Source organism: Mirounga leonina, unplaced genomic scaffold (assembly GCF_011800145.1).
Source record: "Mirounga leonina isolate KUSES-001 unplaced genomic scaffold, KU_Mleo_1.0 Mir_114, whole genome shotgun sequence".
NCBI lineage: Eukaryota > Metazoa > Chordata > Mammalia > Carnivora > Phocidae > Mirounga > Mirounga leonina.
The window spans coordinates 5,887,833-5,908,540 of record NW_023270265.1 but is presented as its reverse complement, the minus strand read 5'-3'; the positions used below and the strand labels follow the sequence as shown (position 1 = coordinate 5,908,540).

At 46.1% G+C, this 20,708-nt stretch overlaps 2 protein-coding genes across 5 annotated transcripts in view; one reads left to right on the top strand and one right to left on the bottom strand.

Moving 5' to 3' along the window:
- Positions 1–4,172: 4,172 nt before the first annotated feature.
- On the bottom strand, positions 4,173–10,110 carry RPS24 (ribosomal protein S24). Of its 3 annotated transcripts, XM_035022684.1 has the most exons (8): positions 10,051–10,110; positions 8,526–8,591; positions 8,233–8,442; positions 7,219–7,329; positions 7,092–7,094; positions 6,579–6,596; positions 4,685–4,706; positions 4,187–4,269 (listed from the first exon to the last, which is right to left on the bottom strand). In XM_035022684.1, the coding sequence occupies exons 1-6, from the start codon at positions 10,051–10,053 to the stop codon at positions 6,591–6,593; spliced, it is 399 nt and encodes a 132-aa protein (XP_034878575.1). In that variant the 5' UTR covers positions 10,054–10,110; the 3' UTR covers positions 4,187–4,269; positions 4,685–4,706; positions 6,579–6,590. The 3 variants fall into 3 exon arrangements, with proteins under 3 accessions (XP_034878585.1, XP_034878575.1, XP_034878592.1); XM_035022694.1 differs by lacking the exon at positions 6,579–6,596 and having other exon boundaries at positions 4,173–4,269; XM_035022701.1 differs by lacking the exons at positions 6,579–6,596; positions 7,092–7,094.
- A 2,203-nt stretch (positions 10,111–12,313) lies between these two features.
- The window catches only part of POLR3A (RNA polymerase III subunit A), a 49,687-nt gene continuing 41,292 nt past the window's right edge, over positions 12,314–20,708 (top strand). The window contains exons 1-5 of one of the 2 annotated variants that reach the window (XM_035022663.1): positions 12,314–12,491; positions 15,068–15,203; positions 15,455–15,592; positions 16,076–16,247; positions 16,495–16,649. In XM_035022663.1, coding sequence (XP_034878554.1) covers positions 12,448–12,491; positions 15,068–15,203; positions 15,455–15,592; positions 16,076–16,247; positions 16,495–16,649 — 645 coding nt within the window. In that variant the 5' untranslated portion in view covers positions 12,314–12,447. The remainder of the gene's footprint in view (positions 12,492–15,067; positions 15,204–15,454; positions 15,593–16,075; positions 16,248–16,494; positions 16,650–20,708) is intronic. The other variant, XM_035022671.1, reaches the window with a different exon arrangement.

The following is a 20,708-nucleotide window of genomic DNA, read 5'->3' as shown; positions in this document are numbered from 1 at the left end:
TTGTTCCCACCTCCCTGCATTCTCTTCTAGCTTTCACCACCCTAGATCAGAAAACCCTGCTCCTGTGCATCTGGATCAGATTGTCCACTAGTGATCTTCCCTCATAAGCCTTCCAAGACCCAGTCAACCTGCAGATTCTCTTGCCTCTGGATTGCTATCATGTAATCACGGTGAGGAACGAGGCCATGAGACTGCGGTGAGTTGTTTAACCCCCTAAGCTTTGAGGGACGAGATATAGTTCATTCATCTCTCCAAGTCCCCCACAGGGACCAGGGTGCACAGCAGCTCAGTCAACAGGAAATTCAGTTGGCCATCTACCACTTCGATTATCCCATGGCAATGGGTACCTTGTTGAGCACACATTGGGTATACGAATGAGTCTTGCTCACCTTTAATCTTAACATACCCTACAGACAACAGCTGCTCAATTAGTATTTAATTGAACAAAGGCACAGGGATAAAGACTGTGGAGTCAGACAGTTGTGCCGTACTCCCAGCCCCACTACTCGCAGAAGTTCTTAACTGCTCTATAAACTCTATGTGGGTCCGGTGAGATCTGTCTTAGGATTATTGTGCAGACTAAAGGAGATAATTGTTTATACAGAATTTAGAACGGTACTTGCCTTGGCTCCAAGAGTATGACCTATTAAGATGCTGTCTTTAAGAAGAACCCAAAATAACTTGTCAGGGAACAAAGGAAGAGCAGAGCATTGCTAAAACGGCTTGGGCACATGCAGCTAACTATAAATGCAACTTGGGTGCAGTGGTAAGGCAAGAGGCCAAGAAGCACCCCAGTATTCATGGAGACTGTAAAACCACCCCCTTCAGAATCACCTCTAGCTTCTTTTTGCCACTCTTCAAAGATCCCTGCTTCCCCTCATGAATCCACAGCCTCCCGCCAGTGCCAAATTAAGGAAAGGAAGGTGCTCTCCCTACCTGTCGACTCAGCTTAGTAAAGTCAACTTCGCATTTTTACAAAGGCTCTTTCAAAAACTGTTGACAGTGGAGCATGGTCTGGTTACTGTCAGGGCCGACAACGCTGGATCTCTAAGAATCCTCAAGTTCAACAGCACAGACTATACACAATTTAAAACGAGTTCCTACGAGTCCTTCCTATCACACATCACTTACCACTAGTTTCCAAACTGTTCTCACAGATGCTCCATCATTTGAGCCTCAAAATAGCCTCTTCAGTCCTGTCAGCAAGAGCAGGCACCCTTGGGTACCCCAATTTAAAGAAGTTAACCCATGGGCACCTGGGTGGCTCAGTCAGTTGGGCGTCCTACTCTTGGTTTCGGCTCAGGTCATGATCTCAGTCATTCATGAGATTGAGCCCTGCATTGGGCTCTCTGCTCAGCAGGGAGCCTGCTTGAGATTCTCTCCTCCCTTTGTCCCTCCCCTGAGATCCCCCCACCTTGAGCATGCGCTCACACTCTAAAATAAATCTTTAAAAAGCTAACCAAGAACACCTGGGTGGCTCAGTCGGTTGAGCGTCTGCCTTTGGCTCAGGTCATGATCCTGGGATCCTGGGATGGAGCCGTGCATCCAGTTCCTTGCTCAGCGGGGAGTCTGCTTGTCCTTCTCCCTGCCATTCCCCCTGCTTCTCTTACTGTCAAATAATTAAAAAAAAAAAAGCTACTCTAATCAGCTGACCAAGTGACTTGCCCAGACACCCAGCTGGACCAAACGGAAGAATCCTGCAGAAGGGACACAAAACCAGAGTGCAGGTAGAGGTTGCAAGCTAGCTGTAGCCGAGGCCGTGGTGGAGGCCATGGTAGATTGCACAACACCTATCTTTAAAGCAGGTACCCAAGCATCTAACCTTGCCAACTACCATCATGCAGGAAGGTGAGGTGCTGTCGCTGCCTGATATTTCAATAGGCTGGAAATCTGGATCTTTATGTATAATTTGTCCAGTTTCAAAAATGTTGTGCCTGTGCAAGAGCTTACAGACAAGACTACCGGTTAGTTGACTTGGCTCCAATAGCCCAGCCTAGGCAGCTCCCCTGGAAAACCAAGCTCAGCCAGAGTTAATCATGACTCCCTTCCCCCAGAGAGGCTACACTGGCTGAATGACTGCCAACTCTGCCCTCCCTGAGCACATCCCAACAGAAAAGCTTCTTCATCTTGTGACTGCTATCAACCTTTACCTCCACTCTGGCTCGCCACAGCTGTGCCCTCCATCTTCACATCAGTCCCCAGTACCCCACTCCCAAAGCCACCTCCTACCCTTAATTTTGCTTCTGTTAGCTCTGCTCCTGAACTTTCCAAACCCTCCCCCAGCTCCAATTCACCTGGTGCCCTATCCCGAGCCAGCCCAGGTGTCACCTCTCCCTTCTCTTCAGCTCCTTGCCCCTGCACGCTGCTCACCAGTCCTATGCTGCCTCACCCTCGCAGCCACAGGAACCCCATTTCCTTCTGCAACGTTTGCCACCAGGCACGAATGGCCTCTGCACTGCCTAGTTGAAAAATCCCCCACTTAACATTACCGGTTAGCCATTTTGGTGAAAACTGACACTAGCAGTCCTGAATCCCCCACTCCTCCACACTCTCCTGCTAGTACAGCCAGGCTTATGTCCTGGCCCTAGCAAGGGAAACCACAGGGCCATGGGTTCCACAAACCCAATAGCACAGCCTGAGCTTAGCTCCAAGTGAAGCAACTACACCCACCATCAGCAGATCTCAGCCAGCAGGTCCAGCCCTCACATCCCTGCTCTCTGGTCTGCACGTCCTTCTTCAGTCAAGGCCTCTCACCATGTTCTCCAAAACATGCAACCATTCCTTCCACCACCCTCTCATGCCTTCTGCTATCATGATTCTTGCTTCTTCCTGAATCCCGTCTACCCAACCAAGCAGGTCTTTCACTCCTTGACAACTTCCTCAGGTTTCTCTGGTGATTTTAATCCACTTACATGGTTCCTAATCATATTTATAAGCTTGACTCCCAGATGGACCCATGTATCCTACACCAACTTTGGGGGAAAATGGAATCCAAAACCCTTAAGCCATTAATGCCTCTTCACCCCATTCCCAAATATGCAAGCTCTCCAACTCCTACACTTTCTAACCCTCTCAAAAAGGCACCCCAACCCTCAAAGTAACCCTAAAACAACTTCTCCTCAAATCTCTCAAAACCAGGGCGCCTGGGTGGCTCAGTTGGTTAAGCATCTGCCTTTGGCTCAGGTCATGATCCCAGGGTCCTGGGATCGAGTCCCCGCATCAGGCTCCCTGCTCAGCGGGAAGCCTGCTTCTCCCTCTCCCTCTGCTACTCCCCCTGCTGTTCTCTCTCTCAAATAAACAAACAAGGGGCGCCTGAGTGGCTCAGTCGGTTAAGCGTCTGCCTTTAGCTCAGGTCATGATCCCGGGGCCCTGGGATCGAGCCCCACATCAGGCTTTCTGCTCAGCAGAGAGCCTGCTTCTCCCTCTGCCTGCCACTCTGCCTATCTGTGCTATCTCTCTGTCAAATAAATAAATAAAATCTTTTAAAAAATAAATAATAAATAAATAAACAAACAAACAAACAAAATCTTAAAAAAAAAATCTCTCAAAGCCACACAATTGATCAATAACCCACAGCTCAGGTCCACAACCCTGATGCCTGAAAAAACCAAACTCAGAACTGGCATCCAGCATAGAAAAAGTGACACTACATAACCCTCCATGTTTCACCAAAAGCATATAGATCTACCAAGCAATTACACACTACAAGCAAATATTCATTATACTAACCTTTCAAATTCCCCACTCATAATACACCATTCACTTATCCCATAAGCACAAACCTACAATGCACAGGTGATTTTGGCAGATCCTATTTACTTTGTGATAAATGAGTATGTACTCTAGTAATATTCTACTGAGGCAAGTAATTTTTCAGTAATAAGAACGATGTCAAGTTCTAGGAAGACCAAAAGGAATTCAGATTTCAAGTGTGTCTTTCAGATACTGACCAACTAGACTGATGGCAGGTATTAACAATGAGCACACCAGACTGGCACTGTATGCTCTCGTGTTGCTGGTACCCCACACCCACATCTGTGTGCTACTACAAGGAACGACAATCATACCAAGTTTTCACTAAAAGCGTACTGGAACATGTGAACTTGGGCAGCAATCTAAATCTGCTCTACAGCAGAGTAATTTCATAATGCTCCCAGTAAACTTCAAATACATTTCAAACAACCAGACACGTTAACATTCTTAGTTTATTGATCCTCTCATGAAAAATCTGCACAACCAGATAAAGCCACTGCAGCATCTTTACTCCTTCTGTGAAACAAAGAAAAGGAAAAATTTAGTTAGTGAACCACCTTTAAAACTCTTAAGAATTAAAATTTAAAATCTTCAGCAAACTCCAAAACTAATGACACTCATGCAAAACAAGTATTAGTGACCTAAAATGTTAAGTTTGTGATCATAACACAATGAGAGCATCAAGAAATAAAACTTGCAAACATTCACATTAGAAATGGAATAAAGAATTAAGTATTACTGTTTTAAAAACAAAACCACGTCACTACCGGTATCTAAAAAGCTACGATTCTTCAAAGCATTTGTAAATCTTCTAAAACTACTTCACATGCAAAAACAAACACAAAAAACAAAACTATTTCACATACTCTAGACTTTCGAATTACTGTTATCAGTAAAGCCTAATGATCCACATGAAAAGCTTGAATTATACCTGTTGTCCAATCTCCAGCTCACTGAATCAGTGGCAGGGAAGGGAGAAAGGAGGGAAGAAGGAAAAGAAATATTTCATTAATAGTTCCTTTTCAAATTCCAACATAATCTGCATTTACATGCATGCAATCAAATACGTTAGAAATAACTGTTTTCTTTTTAATTGTATACAGAGCGCTATTGAGACACACTCATTTTTATTCTTCCCAATTTGGAGAATACCTCATGTGATTAGTATGGTTCTTATGTAAACAAAGTGGCATGATGGTTTCACAATGAGGAGATCATCATGCCAACAGCAGTGCCAATCCAGGCTACCACTGCCTACGCATACATGAAGTACACATACCTGACCCTCAGCCCTCCTCCTCTGCTCAGCAACATCATGATGGGCACACAAGCACCATCAAAAGACCCGGGAATCATCCCACACTAGAGTCTAACCTCAAAGAGAGAGTTCTAAATGATCAAGCAAGTCTTTTAAAACCTGTCTCAGCTCAATACTTTAAAAGCTACTGTTCACAGCCACCAAAAGTAGTGCAAATTAGTTTTTTAAAAGGCAGAACTGGGCTGAAATGAAAATGCTTCGTGCTCTTTAAACAAGAGACTATTTATTCCTTAATTTAAAACAACTCTATTGTACCCAAGAGGTAAGAGCAAATACCAATTCCAACATCCAAACAAGAACAGTTAAAAGTAACATTAGTAAGCCTGGCTATTTTGAGCCAAAGAATACTTGTGCTCATTTACACATTCATTTCCCAGCCAGTTTTCCAGAGCTATGCTAGTGAAATGCACCAGTGCAACCTGAAGCAGGAACAGTGATGGCTCAGGTCCCCACAGGGAGCCCCTCCACACGTCACCGGCGAACACTAACGAGCACAAACATATGGGGCCCAAAGACCGAATGAAGACAAGAATGGGTTAAACATCCTTGGTTCTAGATCAGTCCACTGACTGAATCTTTTCTGCAACCTCGGCAACTTCTGTTGATAGGTATAAGCCGCCTCACAAACAAGGAGCAGTTCTAAGCAGCAAGTAGTTCCTCTGGCAGTTCATCCATTACTAGAACTCTGTGGCTGGAAAGACAATGTGATTGGAGGCCTGGGCAGGCATACCCAGATCTACTGCCTGGCAGGGAGTCACTGTTAGAGGAAGCACACAGGGGCAGTGACTACCAGTGTTTTAAAACTCTACGAACCCCCAACCCCTCTACTAAGCCCACCTTACATGCTGGTTTAGGCTGCTCAAATGTGCAAAAATGTATTTAACATGGGGTAGTAGACCATTCTGACCAAAAACTTATGAAAAAAGCATATTTATCAGAGGCTTTGGTGTGAATATACAATTACCTTGGAATTTTTTCAATGGAAAGAAAAATGGACATCAGATGAAAAATTAGAGATCAATAAAAAGCAATGTAACGGTAAAAGGCAGCTTTGATCGAACACTTCCTGAACAGAGACTTTGCCAGATTTCCTAGACCAGTTTATTACCAGAGCTGCCAAAGAAATCGACCAGTCCCTGGGGTCCCCAAGGGAAAGACTGCTGATGACAAAATGAGGCCCCTTCCCAAGCCCTGTGTTAACTAAAGCCGTTTCCTGGGTATGTAACTCTGGGACACAGCATTTCCCAAGTACAAGTTAAAAGATGCCTACTCAGTAGAGTACCCACCTTCCTCCACCAGGTCACTTCGCAACATAACATGCATTTTTGAATTTCCAAAATAAACGTGATTAAAAGTTTCTCTCCCTTCCTTATAATACGCCATTTTAAAACAAATATAAGAGATCATACTACATAAAACTCTTGTTGTCCAAAAGCCAACATGCAAAGCATCAAAGCAAACTCAGTGAAGGTGATGCATCCCCACACCGTGCTCACAATCTCAGTACCTGCTAGACACTTCATTTCTGATGAACAAGAAATCCAAGAAAGTAGAGGGAAAAGGCAAAAAAAAAAAAGTTCACAGAACACTTGATTATTTGTTAATTTAACAACCCAACACCTTAATTCCATTCAACTATTATTTACAGTTAGCTAGCAAAGCTGGTAAAAAGCTGCTTATCATTAAAATCACTTAAGTCTTGGCTAACTGGAGAGGAAAGCAAGTGAGATCCCACCTGCCTCTCCAGCATGCCAGGGAAACACGGGCCACATTGATTCAACTGCTTCTTAAACAAGTTATCTGTTTTAAACAAGTAAGTTTACTCTTCCCCTTTAACAGTCCAAACCAATTCGCAGTAAAATGGACACTTTTCCTGACAGGGCTTCCAAGGTGCCCACTAGGATCACTGAACCGATGTGGCCCCTGTGTTGTGCTGATCTGTGAGCTGACAAAGGGTGGGCAAAGCTACTCTAGTGAGGTGTTAAGATACTACATCATGTAGCGTCTCAAAACACGTTACCTTCTGTAATCCAGAAGAAGTGGGAAAAGAAAAAACATTAAAAAAAGGTTATTAAAAAACAAATCCCTCCTTTCTAGAAACTAAAGACCTGCAATGACATTTCTGTATTCTCCTTGATGAACAATACCTTTTTGCCAGCACCAACATTGGCTTTTGCAGTCCCCCTGACTTTCTTCATTCTGTTCTTGCGTTCCTTTCGCTGTTTTCTTGATGTCTTTTTCTTCTCATACAGGCCATGCTAAAGGAAAAAGGAGTACCTTTTAAGTGACTTGCAAACATCAACTCAGCATTAACTAATCTGGGAGGGACCATAACCAAGTCAGGTAGCTCAAGAAATGCAGCTTCCCAAATCACAATTGTTTCAAGTACATTTAACAATACTTGTCTTTACTAAAACAAGACAGGTAATCCAATTGAGACACAATACGTACAAATCAGTGGCACAGTACTCAGATGTGCTCTCAACACTCCAACCTACTCATCTTCACTCTGCCCATTTTTGCACTTGCCGTTCCTGCTGCCCAGACTGCTCCCAAATCTTCACAGATCTCAGCTTAAAGGTCACCTCCTCAGCAAGGCCTCTCAGACCACCCAACTAAAGAGTGCAGCATCTGTCTACCACATCACCATGATTTCCCTCACAGGTGTTCTACTGGAAGACTTATCTGATGGCAGTGAGGAAGAGTTAGAGAAAAACACAAGTAGTACTTCAAAATAACAACCTGCAGCTTATGATCTAGAATCTAAGGGAGCTTGCTCAGCTCGTTGCTGTAGTTCACTCTAGTGCTTGTCACTCAGGAAATGATCAAACTCAGACTTTTAGAATTAAGGATCTCAACTGGGTGCCAACGCTTCCAAACCCATCCCCTTATTTCCAGCTCCTATCTCCACAAGTACTACATTACTTGTCCTTCTAGACCCAGCTCAAGGTCACCTCCTCAAAAGCTGCAGACCCCATTACTGAAGCCCTGTAATCTATCTGTACATTTATCAAAAAACCTTCTCTCTTAACCACTTTAGTTCCTTAAGTCTGAGGGCTGTCCCTCCCCAATCTGCTTGCTCTTGCTCATTCCACTGCATCCACAACACAATGCTGTTAAAAAACAGTCTTCAGCAGCTGTTGAACAATGAGAACACCTACTCTTGCAAGTCTGTGTTTGGGTTCATTTTTCTTTGCATAATCCAAGGAATCATATATCATGCCAAAGCCGGTTGTCTTGCCACCACCAAAATGGGTTCTGAATCCAAACACAAATATGACGTCTGGTGTGGTCTTGTACATTTTGGCTAGTTTTTCCCGAATTTCTGTCTTAGGTACTGTTGCCTTTCCGGGGTGAAGAACATCAATGACCTAAAAAGAAGTAACAGATTTTAGTGCTTATTATTACAAAATGAGTCTTTTGAAGCGACAAACAATGATGTGCCCTTCCTTACCATCTGTTTCCGCTGAAGCAGTCGGTTAGTCATGAACTTCCTGGTCCGGATAGTTACTGTGTCGTTCTAAAAACACACATAATGCACTAGTTAATGATCCACTCAACCTCTTCTTGAGCCTGCTGAGATTTTTCCGAGATACAGCACTGCCAATGGGTACCCACGAGCCATAAGTGGACAACTCATAAACATGAAGTCACATTTAAGATGCAGTTCTGCAGCTGCAGGCGCCACATTTCAAATGCTGAAGAACCACATGAGCTAGTTGCGGGAACGCTTCCATGAAAAGAAAAACCCACACACTCCCAGTGCCTAACTCCTAAGGCACGTCCAACACGCTCAGTACTAAGAGAACGCACCCCAAAGCTTTCTGGAATCTTCACTTTGCTGTGGGCATCACTTTGGAGCAGGGTTTCTCAATCTCAACGCTACTACTCTGGTCCCACTACTTCTCTGTGGGGACTAACCACTAGAGACCAGTAGCACCCCCAACTGCAGTTTTGATCAAAAATGCCTCCAGATTTTGCACTGTCCCCTTAGGGGCAATTAAAAAAAAAACAAAAACAAAAACACCTTCACGTAAGAACCCTTTCTGTGCAGTAAAACTACTTCGACCCGCACAAACCTCTAGTCTCAACTACGTTTGTAACACCCTCACAAGTTTGACACAAACGCTGCCACCATCTGCAGGTAAACTACCAGTCTTGCACGGCCAATTTTACACCCCACAAGAAAACCTACTCCCTTCTAAATGGCCCAACAGCTTTTACACAAGTAACCACCTAGGAACGTGGCCATTCAGCATGCTTACACTTCGGTAAAAAAGAAATTCTACCCAAAAAGGACACAAAGCAGAGGCCTTCGTGGCAACGACTGGGTGCTAGATTTCAAAACCAACCAAAGTAAGTTGACTTGAACAGTCCTCAACTCTCGAAAAGACTGGAGGGAAGAGGGGACTTGCAGATAAGGTCCAATTAGAAATAGGCGCTGAACCTTCACTGACAGAGCGCACCCCTCATGTACCTAAGGCCAGCTTTCTGGAGGCCTCCCTTCCCAGGGCCTCGGTTTCCGCACAGTACAAGAGGTTCCGTGCGGCTCACGATGTTTTAGCTTACACATGCGAACAGCTTCACTCGCCACGACTCGCTCGCCCGGGCGCCGCCGGCACCCACTTCACCTCTTGGGTTGCCATCACCTCCAAGCCGCCTATCCCAAACTGAGAACGCAGGTGAGATGGGCCTCACCCCACCCCGCCCAATCCACCAGGCTCCACGAAGCCGACAAACGCAGCAGGCGCCCTCGCAGTCCCCAGGCCCTGGACTCTGAAGTCCGACGTGCCCGGGTCCGCGGCACAGCCCGGACTCCCCACCGACGGCTCCGGGACTCTCGGCAACCAGCCTCCGTCAGACACAGCCAAAAAAAGAGCGACGGGACTTCGGGCCGCCGCAGCACAAACGGCAGGACCCGGGGACGAAGGATGGCTCAGATACGCGCCGGATAACTGCACGGGTCTGGGGAAACTCACCATGATGGCGGCCTAGCTTCAAGCAGCCGGGGAGGAAAAGAGAACCACTCTCCGCCGGCCAATCATATCAATGCGCACGGAAGGCCCCCGAGCGCCGCCGGCGAGGGGGCGTGGCCAGGCCCGCGAGGGCGGCCGCACCAATGCCGGATTGAAAGTGCCTAAGGCCCGCCCCCAGGGAGCTCCCGCGGACTAGATTTACGCGAGCACATGTTCAATTTCGGTTCAGTTCGTTGTCCTGAATACCCCGTGCCTAGAATTATGGTAAACCGAATTACAGTTTAGGAGATCCTGTCCACCAGCCTCCTCATTTTATAACGAGGGAAACTGCAGAAACCCGACTCAAAACCTTTGTTATTTCAACTACACAGAACTGACCGTTTTAGGTTATTGCTAAGTATTGCTTTTTTTTTTTTGAGTCTCTGGTAATTTTCTGTATGAAAAATAAAAAATTCTTCCTTTGTGTTTTTCTGAAAATCTTAGTCCTTACCCTCACAAATGAGCTTTTATCAGTGTTTGATCCATAAATTTGTTAGTTGTTTAAAGTGAGGAGGTCGGGCGCCTGGGTGGCTCAGTTGGTTAAGCATCTGCCTTGGGCTCAGGTCATGATCCCAGGGTCCTGGGATCGAGTCCCGCATCGGGCTCCCTGCTCCACGGGAAGCCTGCTTCTCCCTCTCCCACTCCCCCTGCTTGTGTTCCCTCTCTCGCTGTGTCTCTCTCTGTCAAATAAATAAAATCTTTAAAAATAAATAAAAAATAAAGTGACGGGGTCATGCAAAAATAAAGAACATACGTGCATGTTCAAAAAAGAGACATTAGGACCTCTAAAGGTCAGTGTGGCAAAAGAGACAAAGGTGCAGGCTTTGAGGATAGCTTTTCTACATTTTTCAGAGTAACAATACTTAACATTCATTGAGTGACTGCTATGTGCCTGTTCATTCTAATTACTTTCACACTCATTTTGCCATTTGACCTCCCCACTAACTCTAAGAAGTAAGGTACTGATTACTTACCCCCTTTACAAGATGGGTAAACTAAGGCACAATGAGGCTAAATAACATTCTCAAGGTCACACAACTTTAGGTGGTGGTACTCAGAGAGGCACTGTAGTTCCAGAACCTTGCTTCTAACCTCTATATGATAAAAGCCACTCGTCGAATCGTGTTAGTATAGTATTGTATACATTATTCCAAAGGGATTTTAAGTGATTAACTGCTGAAATAAGTAAAGTCTGATTTCCTTTGCTTTTTGTCTGTTACATTTGTGTTTTGCTAATGACGATGCATGGAGTTTGAACAGCATCCCTTCTTAAAACTCAAAGGAGTTGAACCATTTGATTTGGTTCTGTCTAGAGTGTCTCACAAATAGTAAAGAAGTTTCAGGCTCTGTAGCACTAGGTCCTACAGTAGTGTGGTTTCCTTGGTAGTATCATGTGCCGAGATGTCACGCTAGGATCACCTCCCACAGGTTGTCACAGACTGTGGGCAAGCAGTTTATTTCCTCAATACATTAATGATCTTCAATTCTTATTCTCCCCTCATCTTGTTTCCCTTGCTCACCATGACTGACTTTTCGCAGATTTATAGCTTCTGTTTTTGTTATCAATAATATAAGTTTAATTCATTTTTCATTTTTTTTTTTTTAAGATTTTTGCTTATTTATTGAGAGAGAGAGAGCATGAGAGGGAGGAGCGTCAGAGTCTGGAGAAGCAGATCCCCTGCTGAGCAGGGAGCCCTTTGCGGGACTCGATCCTGGGACTCCAGGATCATGACCTGAGCGGAAGGCAGTCGCTTAACCAACTGAGCCACCCAGGCGCCCCCATTTCTTTTTTAAAGTAACTTTGTAAACTGCATGCATGGCCGTGTTTCTGACCTCTTTATTTCCTTTGGCGGTCTTCCAGTTTGTACCTCTGTTCCCTGAGCAGGTTCATTTTAGTCTTCCCCTTTACTTAAAAAAATCAGAGGGTCTTAATTAAGATGGTATTGATGTTGATAATGACGATTTTCCATTTTACGCAGTTTTTGTCCCTCTGATTGCCTAAACGTTCTGAGGCAAGGCATCGCAATCACTCCGCAGGGGTCACACGACCTGGAGAAACGAACCGCTAAAGGGCTTTTGAAATTACAGAACAGGCCCCGGTGCAGCTTCAAAGAGGTGCCGCAAGATGGCAGTGTAGGGAGAAGGCAGGAAAGCGCCCTGTCCGAAGCCCTCTCTTGACTGACAGACGCGCCGGCGAGTAGCGGAAGAGGAAGCGACCACGTGGGGCGCTCTACGGTGGCCGACGGGATGCCGCCGAGGTGTTAGCAACGAGGCGAGAAGCCCCCTCGGGGAGTACGGCGAGCTACGTTTCTCTAGTCTAGCTCCCGGAGTATCGAGGAGGGTACCCCGGCAGCCGTCACCATGGTGAAGGAACAGTTCCGAGAGACGGATGTCGCCAAGAAAATGTAAGGTGGAGAAATGAAGGGCAGGGGGTGCGGCGTCAGGGGTCCCGGGTCTCGAAGAGTCCATTGGAAGGGGAGGGCCAGGAGTCAGCGGAAGGTGTGGGCAAAGATCAGAAGTATCAGGGTAGGTCAAAGAAAATTGGTCAGGCAGAGGGCAGTCCAGCACCTGGGGGACTGCAGGCCGGGGGTGGTCCCTGGCCTTGGGATGTGCCGTGAGCCGTGGCGATGCGCGCACCGTGGAGCTACGCACGAGTCCTCCCGAGGTCATACGATGGCCTCTCCCGGCCAATCTTTTTTGCCACTGCAGCGTGGGGAGCAATCTGGGGCGGGGAATGTGTCTAATTCTGGTTTTGCTGCAGGGCATGTAACACGGAGGCAGTGTTTGCTGACTGAAAGGATAGCGTTTCCAGTTAGAAAGCTGTACCACTGGGCGATGTGTAGCAGTCTCAGAAAGGAGGCTGCTCTTCTGGACCTTCTCCTTCAGAGCTTATTTATCAGGCCGTGGCCTCCCCTTAGAGCTTACACGGGAAAAATGAACCAGTCATTCTTTTAACAGACGCTTAACTGAGGAAGGTGTTGTGTGCTAGGCCCAGGCATAAGCCTTAGGGCTAGGACACGAATAAGACCTTACTGCCTCTTCTAGTTGGAGAAGATAGACAAGTCAGTGTTGACTAGTGCAAGGACAATGAGAAAGAGATTCGAGCAGAAGAATGCAGACCAGACAGCCTTTAAGGAGCATACTGGAGGGAGAAAGGGGTGATGAGAAGAAAGCAGGAGATCTGAAGCTGTGTTCCAGAATTATCTTGGCACCTCTGTGCCAAGGAACCTCTGAAGCGTTTTAAGCTGGGGAGTGTCTTGATAAAAGAGTTCTTTTCTGGAAGGTCTCTTGATTCTTGGGGGACAGAATAAGAGGGAGTCCTTGGATGCCACTGCAGGGGTCCAGGCAGGGGATGATGATGTCCTGTGGTAGTGTCATTGGAGAGATGGATTTCAGAGGGGTTTAGGGTGTAAAATTGACAGGAGTAGTAGGAACGAGAGAAGGGAGAAATGAGATTGACACAGAGAATTTCTTGCTTGGGCAGTTGTTTGGATGGTTGCCATTCATGGGGAACAAGTGTCTTACTTGGAGGAATCCTTGCAGGTGATCTCTCCATATTCACCCCGGCCCCTCCTGCCCACCCCAAACCCCACCCATATTCAGATGTAATCTGTTCTCACAAAGCAGCCCAAGAGAGCCTGTTAAGATGCAAATTAGATTTCTGACTCTTCAGTTTAAAACCTTCCAGCCGCTTTTTATTGCACTAACATGTAAATTCTATACCAATGTTCCCAAGCCCAGCATGACCTGACCCCATACGCCGCAGTGGCTTCATCTTGTACCATTAGCTTTCTGCACTCTATTATACTGACTTGGTTGGTTTGGTTCTTGAATGCCAAGCTTGTGCTGGCTCTGGGACCCTTGCCCTAATGATTCTCTATTTCAAATGCCGCATCTCCATCCCGTCTTAAAGCTGGCACCCTCTTACTCAGAATTCAGTTTCAGTGTCAGTTTTACACAGGGGCTTTCTGACCCCACAACGTAGTTTCCTCAGACTCTCTACCACTTCATCTCATTTTCATTCTCTGTATCTGTTCACTTTTGTGTATGTATTTGCTTACTGTCTGTCTTGCCCACCCTGAACTGTGAGCTCCATGTTGGCAGGGACCTTGTCTGTCTCATCTAATCTGTATCCGCAGCTCCTCAAGATGGTGCCTGGCACACAGTAAGTCCCCAGTTTGCTGGTCAGATGATTGAAGGAGCAGATTTGGGGACGAAAGTGTCGGGTTCTGTTTTAGATGTGTCCAGTTTCAGGTTCCTGTGCAGTTGCGCGGAACAGGTGTCTAGACGGCCTCCCGCGGAGTAGCAGTAGCTGGTCTAAAGATGGGGATTACATGGACGTTAACATATACCTGAGTGACACAATCACTCAGGAGGGATGCCTAGAATGAAAAGAAGGGGTTGAGGGTCGTAACCCTGGGTGAGGAGAGATCAGAATATTTAAGGGATGGAGTAGAAGAAGCAACCACAAAAGAAGGAACAGATGGCACGGGGACACACAGAGAGTATGTGGTGTCCCCAAGGCTGTAAGAGGAAAATATTTCAGGATAAGGGGGAAGGCGGAGTTAACATCCAGCACTGCAGAGCGGTAAGATGAGCACATTCTTACCAGGATTTAGCAAGCAGGTGGGCTCGGTGACCTTGATGAACACCATTCATTTGATAGTAAGAATGGAAATGATTTCAGGGGGATGAAGGAGTGTTTACCAAGGAAAAATGGGAGAGACTTGAATATATTTAATAATGGAGCAGAGCCTGTAAACAGTTGGAAGAGTAAGGTTGGTTATGATGGGTCACTGCAATCACCATTTTTGGTAAGTGGTTTTGACATAATTGTTCCCGTTTGTTGTTGTTGTTATTTTTAATTAAGCAAGCTCTATGCCCAACGTGGGGTTTGAACTCACAACCCCGAAATCAAGAGTCATATGCTCTACTGATGGAGCCAACCAGGTGCCCCAGCTCCCGTTTCTTTTTATTCCAGAAGCCACATCTGTTTTGGAATGAAGTCCCCTGAGGAGATGCGCCAGCAGGCCCACATCCAGGTTGTGAGTAAGAACCTGTACAGCCAGGACAACAACCATGCTCCCTTGCTGTATGGTGTGCTTGACCATAGGATGGTAAGTCCCCACCCCCTCCCAGCTCATGTGGCTTGACATGCTGATGAAACTGATGACTTGCCAGGTTGGAAGAAGCAAGAGCTTCTTTCCATCTCCCTTATGCCTCCTGCACCATCTCAGGGACTCCAGCCTTTGGTCAATGGGATGTGAATACTCTGCACCTTCTCAGGTGATTCTGACTCAGAGTCACCCGGTCCCACTTTCCCGTCCAGTGGTCTCCCATTAATAATTGGGTGTGCTTTTATCCAAAGGGTACAAGTGAGAAGGACCGTCCTTGCGAAACCTGTGGGAAAAACTTGGCTGACTGTCTGGGCCACTACGGCTACATTGACTTGGAGTTGCCATGCTTTCACGTGGGCTACTTCAGAGCAGTTATCGGCATCTTACAGGTAGGCGCAGACGTGTTCGTTTTCAAGGCATAAACTTAGGAATTACTGCTCAGGGACATTGGAGTGAGCTTAGGAATTGGGAGTAGTTGGGGATACATCTAGGGAGAATTTTTACATTACACACGTAATATTGCATCTTGCAGTAAGTTAAACTGCGTAAGGATTCTTTATTCTTTGATTTTTCTTGAGTAGGTGGTAGGTAGACGCTATGAAAAATAACAGTAAATCCAGCAGTACAAAACAGCACAAAGTTAAAAAATCAGTCAGCAAAAATCCTACCAGCCAGCTATGACTACAGCTAGCATTCTGGTGAACATCAGCCACCTCTCTGTGCGTATCTCTGGACATGTCACTCAGTTTCCATGTCCTGGGCAAGAGGTAGGGGTAGGGGTGATTTTTTTTTTTTTTTTTTTTTAGGTAGGGGTGACATTTTTAAAAGGCTTTTTCATCTCTCATCCTTTTATCTGTTTTAATTTTTAAAAGATGATCTGTAAAACCTGCTGCCACATCATGCTGTCCCAGGAGGAGAAGAAGCAGTTTCTGGATTATCTGAAGAGGCCTGGCCTGACCTACCTCCAGAAACGTGGACTGAAGAAGAAAATCTCTGATAAGTGCCGAAAGAAGAACATCTGCCATTACTGTGGCGCTTTTAATGGTGAGCAGGACGCGTAAAAGGCTTAGTAAAGCCCTTTGCATTCACTTTGGTCCATTTAGCTTATTAGTTTCATGCAGTGTTGGGAAGTCAGGTTTTTTTCTTGCAAATGAGGCTTTAGAGCCTAGCAACTGCTGCCCTGTTGGCAAATGCATTTTCAGCGACCTCATTAACCAGACTACAATCTCAGGGCAGCCTGACCCAAGTACCTCATTAGTCCAATCTTGGTAAATAAATTCACTCCTAACAGGTACCGTAAAGAAATGTGGATTACTGAAGATAATTCATGAGAAGTACAAGACCAACAAAAAAGTGGTGGATCCTATCGTATCAAATTTCCTTCAGTCTTTTGAAACAGCCATCGAGCATAACAAAGAAGTAGAACCACTGTTGGGAAGGGCACAGGTGAGCCTGAAAACACATGTCTGCCCTCTGCCTACCTCCCCCTGCATCCCACACACCCATTCTCACCCGCTCCCTCTCTCTGATGAACACCTCTTTCAAGATGAGAAGTCCGATTAAGTTAGATCTCTAGGAATACTTCATGACAAGTGCTTATGTTACACGATGTTTAATGTAGACTGGCCTTATAACTAATGTAGTTTTTTTTAAGATTTTTTTTTTTTAATTTATTTATTTGACAGAGAGATAGCACAGGTAGGTAGAGCGGCAGGCAGAGGGAAAGGGAGAAGCAGGCTCTCTGCTGAGCAGGGAGCCCGATGCGGGGCTCTATCCCAGGACACTGGGATCATGACCTGAGGTGAAGGCAGCCGCTTAACCAACTGAGCCACCCAGGCGCCCCTAACGCACGCATTTTTAATTGTATAGGTAACGTGTTTTATCATAAGAGATTGTGGCTATATAGATCATAAATTGAGAGATGCTGTTTCTCATATGGGTACTGAGATCTAAGAAATTGTAGGTGACTCCCGTTACTTTACTTGGCACAGACTTAACTAGTAGGGTTTTGTGAGGTACCCTGTTCTGCCTTGCTCTGATTTCGATTAGTATTTAATTCCCACAGTACAGTCTAGAATTGGTAGTATACGAGACTAACAAATGAGTTGAATGGTTCCTGAGTACCAAGTTCTATCAGACTTACGGGAGCATCAGGAACTGCAAGACGGTGGGTCTGCTGTCACTGGTCCCACAGTTTAGATGTGTCACAAGCAGTTAGTCTATGAAAAGATAACTGATATCCTAGGGCAGAGTGTTGACCATCATACGAGTGGCAGAGACAGGAAGCTCAGCGGGAAATCGGGAGGAAGATGTCACTTTGGACCTGGTTAGGGAAGACTGAGGAAAGATGTGGTGGGATCTGGGTGAGTCACATTTACAGAGTGAAGGGCAGTGAGCTCAGCATGTCCAGGCGACAGTGTGTAGGCTGTTTCTGAAGCTGAGGCTCTGAAAGACCAGCGAGTGCTAATAAAAGCACCCTGCCTTCAGCAACTGCTGTTAGGGATGGGCACTGTCCAAGCTCTTCACATGGATTGCCCCCTGTGTAATCTTCAGTAGTGCTTGAGACAGCCTTGCCTGAGATGATCCAGAAGACTATAGCCAAGGGAACTAGAGTGTTGGAGACCAGACAATTGAGAGCTTAGTGTAGAGTGCAGCCTGCTCTGGGAATGTGGAGCCAGGGAAGGTGTTGAGCAGGAAAGTTCATGGTGAATAAATGACGAAATCGCGGAAGAGCCTGACTGCTCTCCTAGAGAACCCATTACCAGAGCGAAAAGACAGGCCATGGGCTGGGAGAAAGCAGTCAACATTCGTGTATCTGACAAAGGACTCTCATATCCAGAATATAGGAAACAGTCCTTCAAAATCAGTAAGAAAAATATGATCCTGATTTTAAGCGGTGGGAGCAAAACTTGAATTAGCACTTCACAAAAGGATATATTCATGTGGCTAATAAATAAGTGAAAAATTGCTCAATGTTACTAGTCATCAGGAAAATGCTATTTAAAACTATACACACACACCCCTAGAAAAATTAAAATGTAAAAAAACTGAAAACCATGTGCTGGCAAAGATGTGAAGCGACTGGCACTCCTACGTTGACAGTGGCAGTGTGGAAGGTTATCACCACTCTGAACAATTGTTTGACGATTTCCTATGCTCACCATACTTCCTAGCAGGTTTACTCTTTAGTACATACCCAAGAGAAATGAGTGCCTGTGTCCACAGAAATATTTGTACAAGAATGTTTGTCGCAGCTTTATTAATAAAAGCCACAATTGGAAACAGTCCAGATGATTGTGAACAGGAGAATAAACAAAATTGTCACAGATCCACACGATGGAATACTATCCTGCGTGAAAAGTGAACTCCTGACACACACAGCCTGGCCAAATGTCAGAATCCTGCTGAGAACAAGGAACTCTGTACAGGGGAGGGTACATAGTGTATAATTCCATGTAGATAAGTCCAAGAACAGGCCTGACTGATCTTTGCTGACAGATGTGAGGAGAGCAGTTACCCCTGGGGTGAGGGCTTGGTACTGACTGAAAAGAAGTATCAGGATCCTTTTATGGACAGATGAAAATATTCTATATTTTGATCTGAACACTAGTGTGTGTGGTGTATATGTGTAAAAATGTGTCAGTCTCTTTAGGATTTGTACAATTTAATATATGTAAGTTCTGTCTTGATGGGGGGGGGGCGCGTTACAAGGAAAACAGACCCTGAGCCTAGGTGGCAATAAAGGAGCCAGAGACCAGAGTCACTGGTGCGGTAAGAAGGACAGCAGTTGATGACCAACCACCAGGGAGATGTGTGGGAGAGGGAGCCGTCAGAGGGGATTGAGCATGTGCACAGACCTCTGGAAAATGAAAGTGATCCTGGAAATGGGGAGACGGTGTCAGCGATTGATTCAAGCAGAAGTGTCTTCAAGGCAGTTAGGACGAAGCTACTGCAGAGGAAGTGAGGGTGTGAGCTAAAGAAGGTGACCTTGCCCTTGTACAGCTGTGAGAGAGGCACTTTGCAGGCTCGTGACTGTGCAGAAAGCAGTCAGAAGCCTGGGGAGCAGCCTCAGTCTGTGAGGTTGAGAGGTGTCTGGGCTTTCTTGGGGGCCGCCTTACTTGCCATCCCCCTGCATGCCCTCTGCTGCTCCTGGATCAGCCTCCCTGGCACCACACCACTACTTACCACGGCCAGCTCCCTGCCCGGGACCGGCAGCCACTGTCCCTGCTCCACACACTGTCGACAGTAGCGCAGTACTCCCGTATGGCCTGGGAGGCATCTTGTTTGGGCAGAGTCTCCTGAATGACTCGGATCTACAGGTAACCCCCTCCCGTTTAAGTCACTAGTCTAGAGCGTCCAGCTTGGCGCTCAGGTCATGCCCCAATGCCACCACCACCCTGTGTACCCCACCCCACTCTGCCCAGATTGACACCCTAGAGGTGGTTTAGGGTAGTGAGGAGCTTTGACTTTGGGGTCAGATGGGAGATTAGAGCCCATTTCTGCTGCTTATTTGTTCTGTGACTTTAGACACTTGACCCAACCTGGGCTTGAGTTTCCTCAGCTGTCAACAGGGATTACAGGAGTATCTGCTTTAAGGCTGTTGTAAGGATTAAGAGATGAATTCCAGGTAAAGCGCTTAGCCCAGTGCCTGGTGCAGAGCAAGCGCGTAGAGCATATTACCCAGTTGCTGTACCTAGCACTGCTACTGACATTATCGTGATACTAATGACAGAATGGAGATGCCTGGGTGGCTCAGTCAGTTAAGCGTCTGACTCTGGATTTTGGCTCAGGTCATGATGTCAGGGTTGTGAGATCAAGCCCTGTGTCAGGCTCTACGCTGGGCTTGGAGCCTGCTTAAGATTCTCGCTCTTTCCCTCTCTTAAAAAAAAAAAAGCTTTAATAATGACAGGAGTGCCTGGCTGGCTTAGTCAGAAGAGTGTGGGACTCTTGATCTTGGGGTCATGAGCTCGAGCCCCATGTTGGGTGTAGAGATTACTTAAATAACCTTTAAAAATTAATAAATGAAAACAAACTTCTCTAGTGCAACTGTATGATTTAATTTACAACAAAATTATAAAGAAAATAAGTAATAACAGTCATGGTAAAGACAGGTGAGGCTTCCTCCCCTCTCCATGTGTATGCTGGGACTCTGTCCCTTTGGCTTACTGACTGTGCTCCCTCCCCCTCCTCACCAGACGCCCCCTTGCCTTAGCTTCTTCCCTGCAGCCTCTGCTCTTCCCACCCTTTGATCTCACCCTTTTCTCAACCGCATGTCCATTGTCTGTGCCTCATGTAACACCTGTGTTCCATCTTGTATTTCTGTTGGTTTCTCCTTAAGTGTGCTCTGTAACAAGATCCATTTTTCTGAGGTCCTGTTTGAGGACTTTACAGTGCTTGGAGCAGTGGCAGGGCCTCCAAAGTTGTCAGAGACCATCAACTTATCCTGGTTCTTATACCAGCTGTGAAAGGAGGGAGGGGGCGAAACAGGAATTCACCATTGCCTGA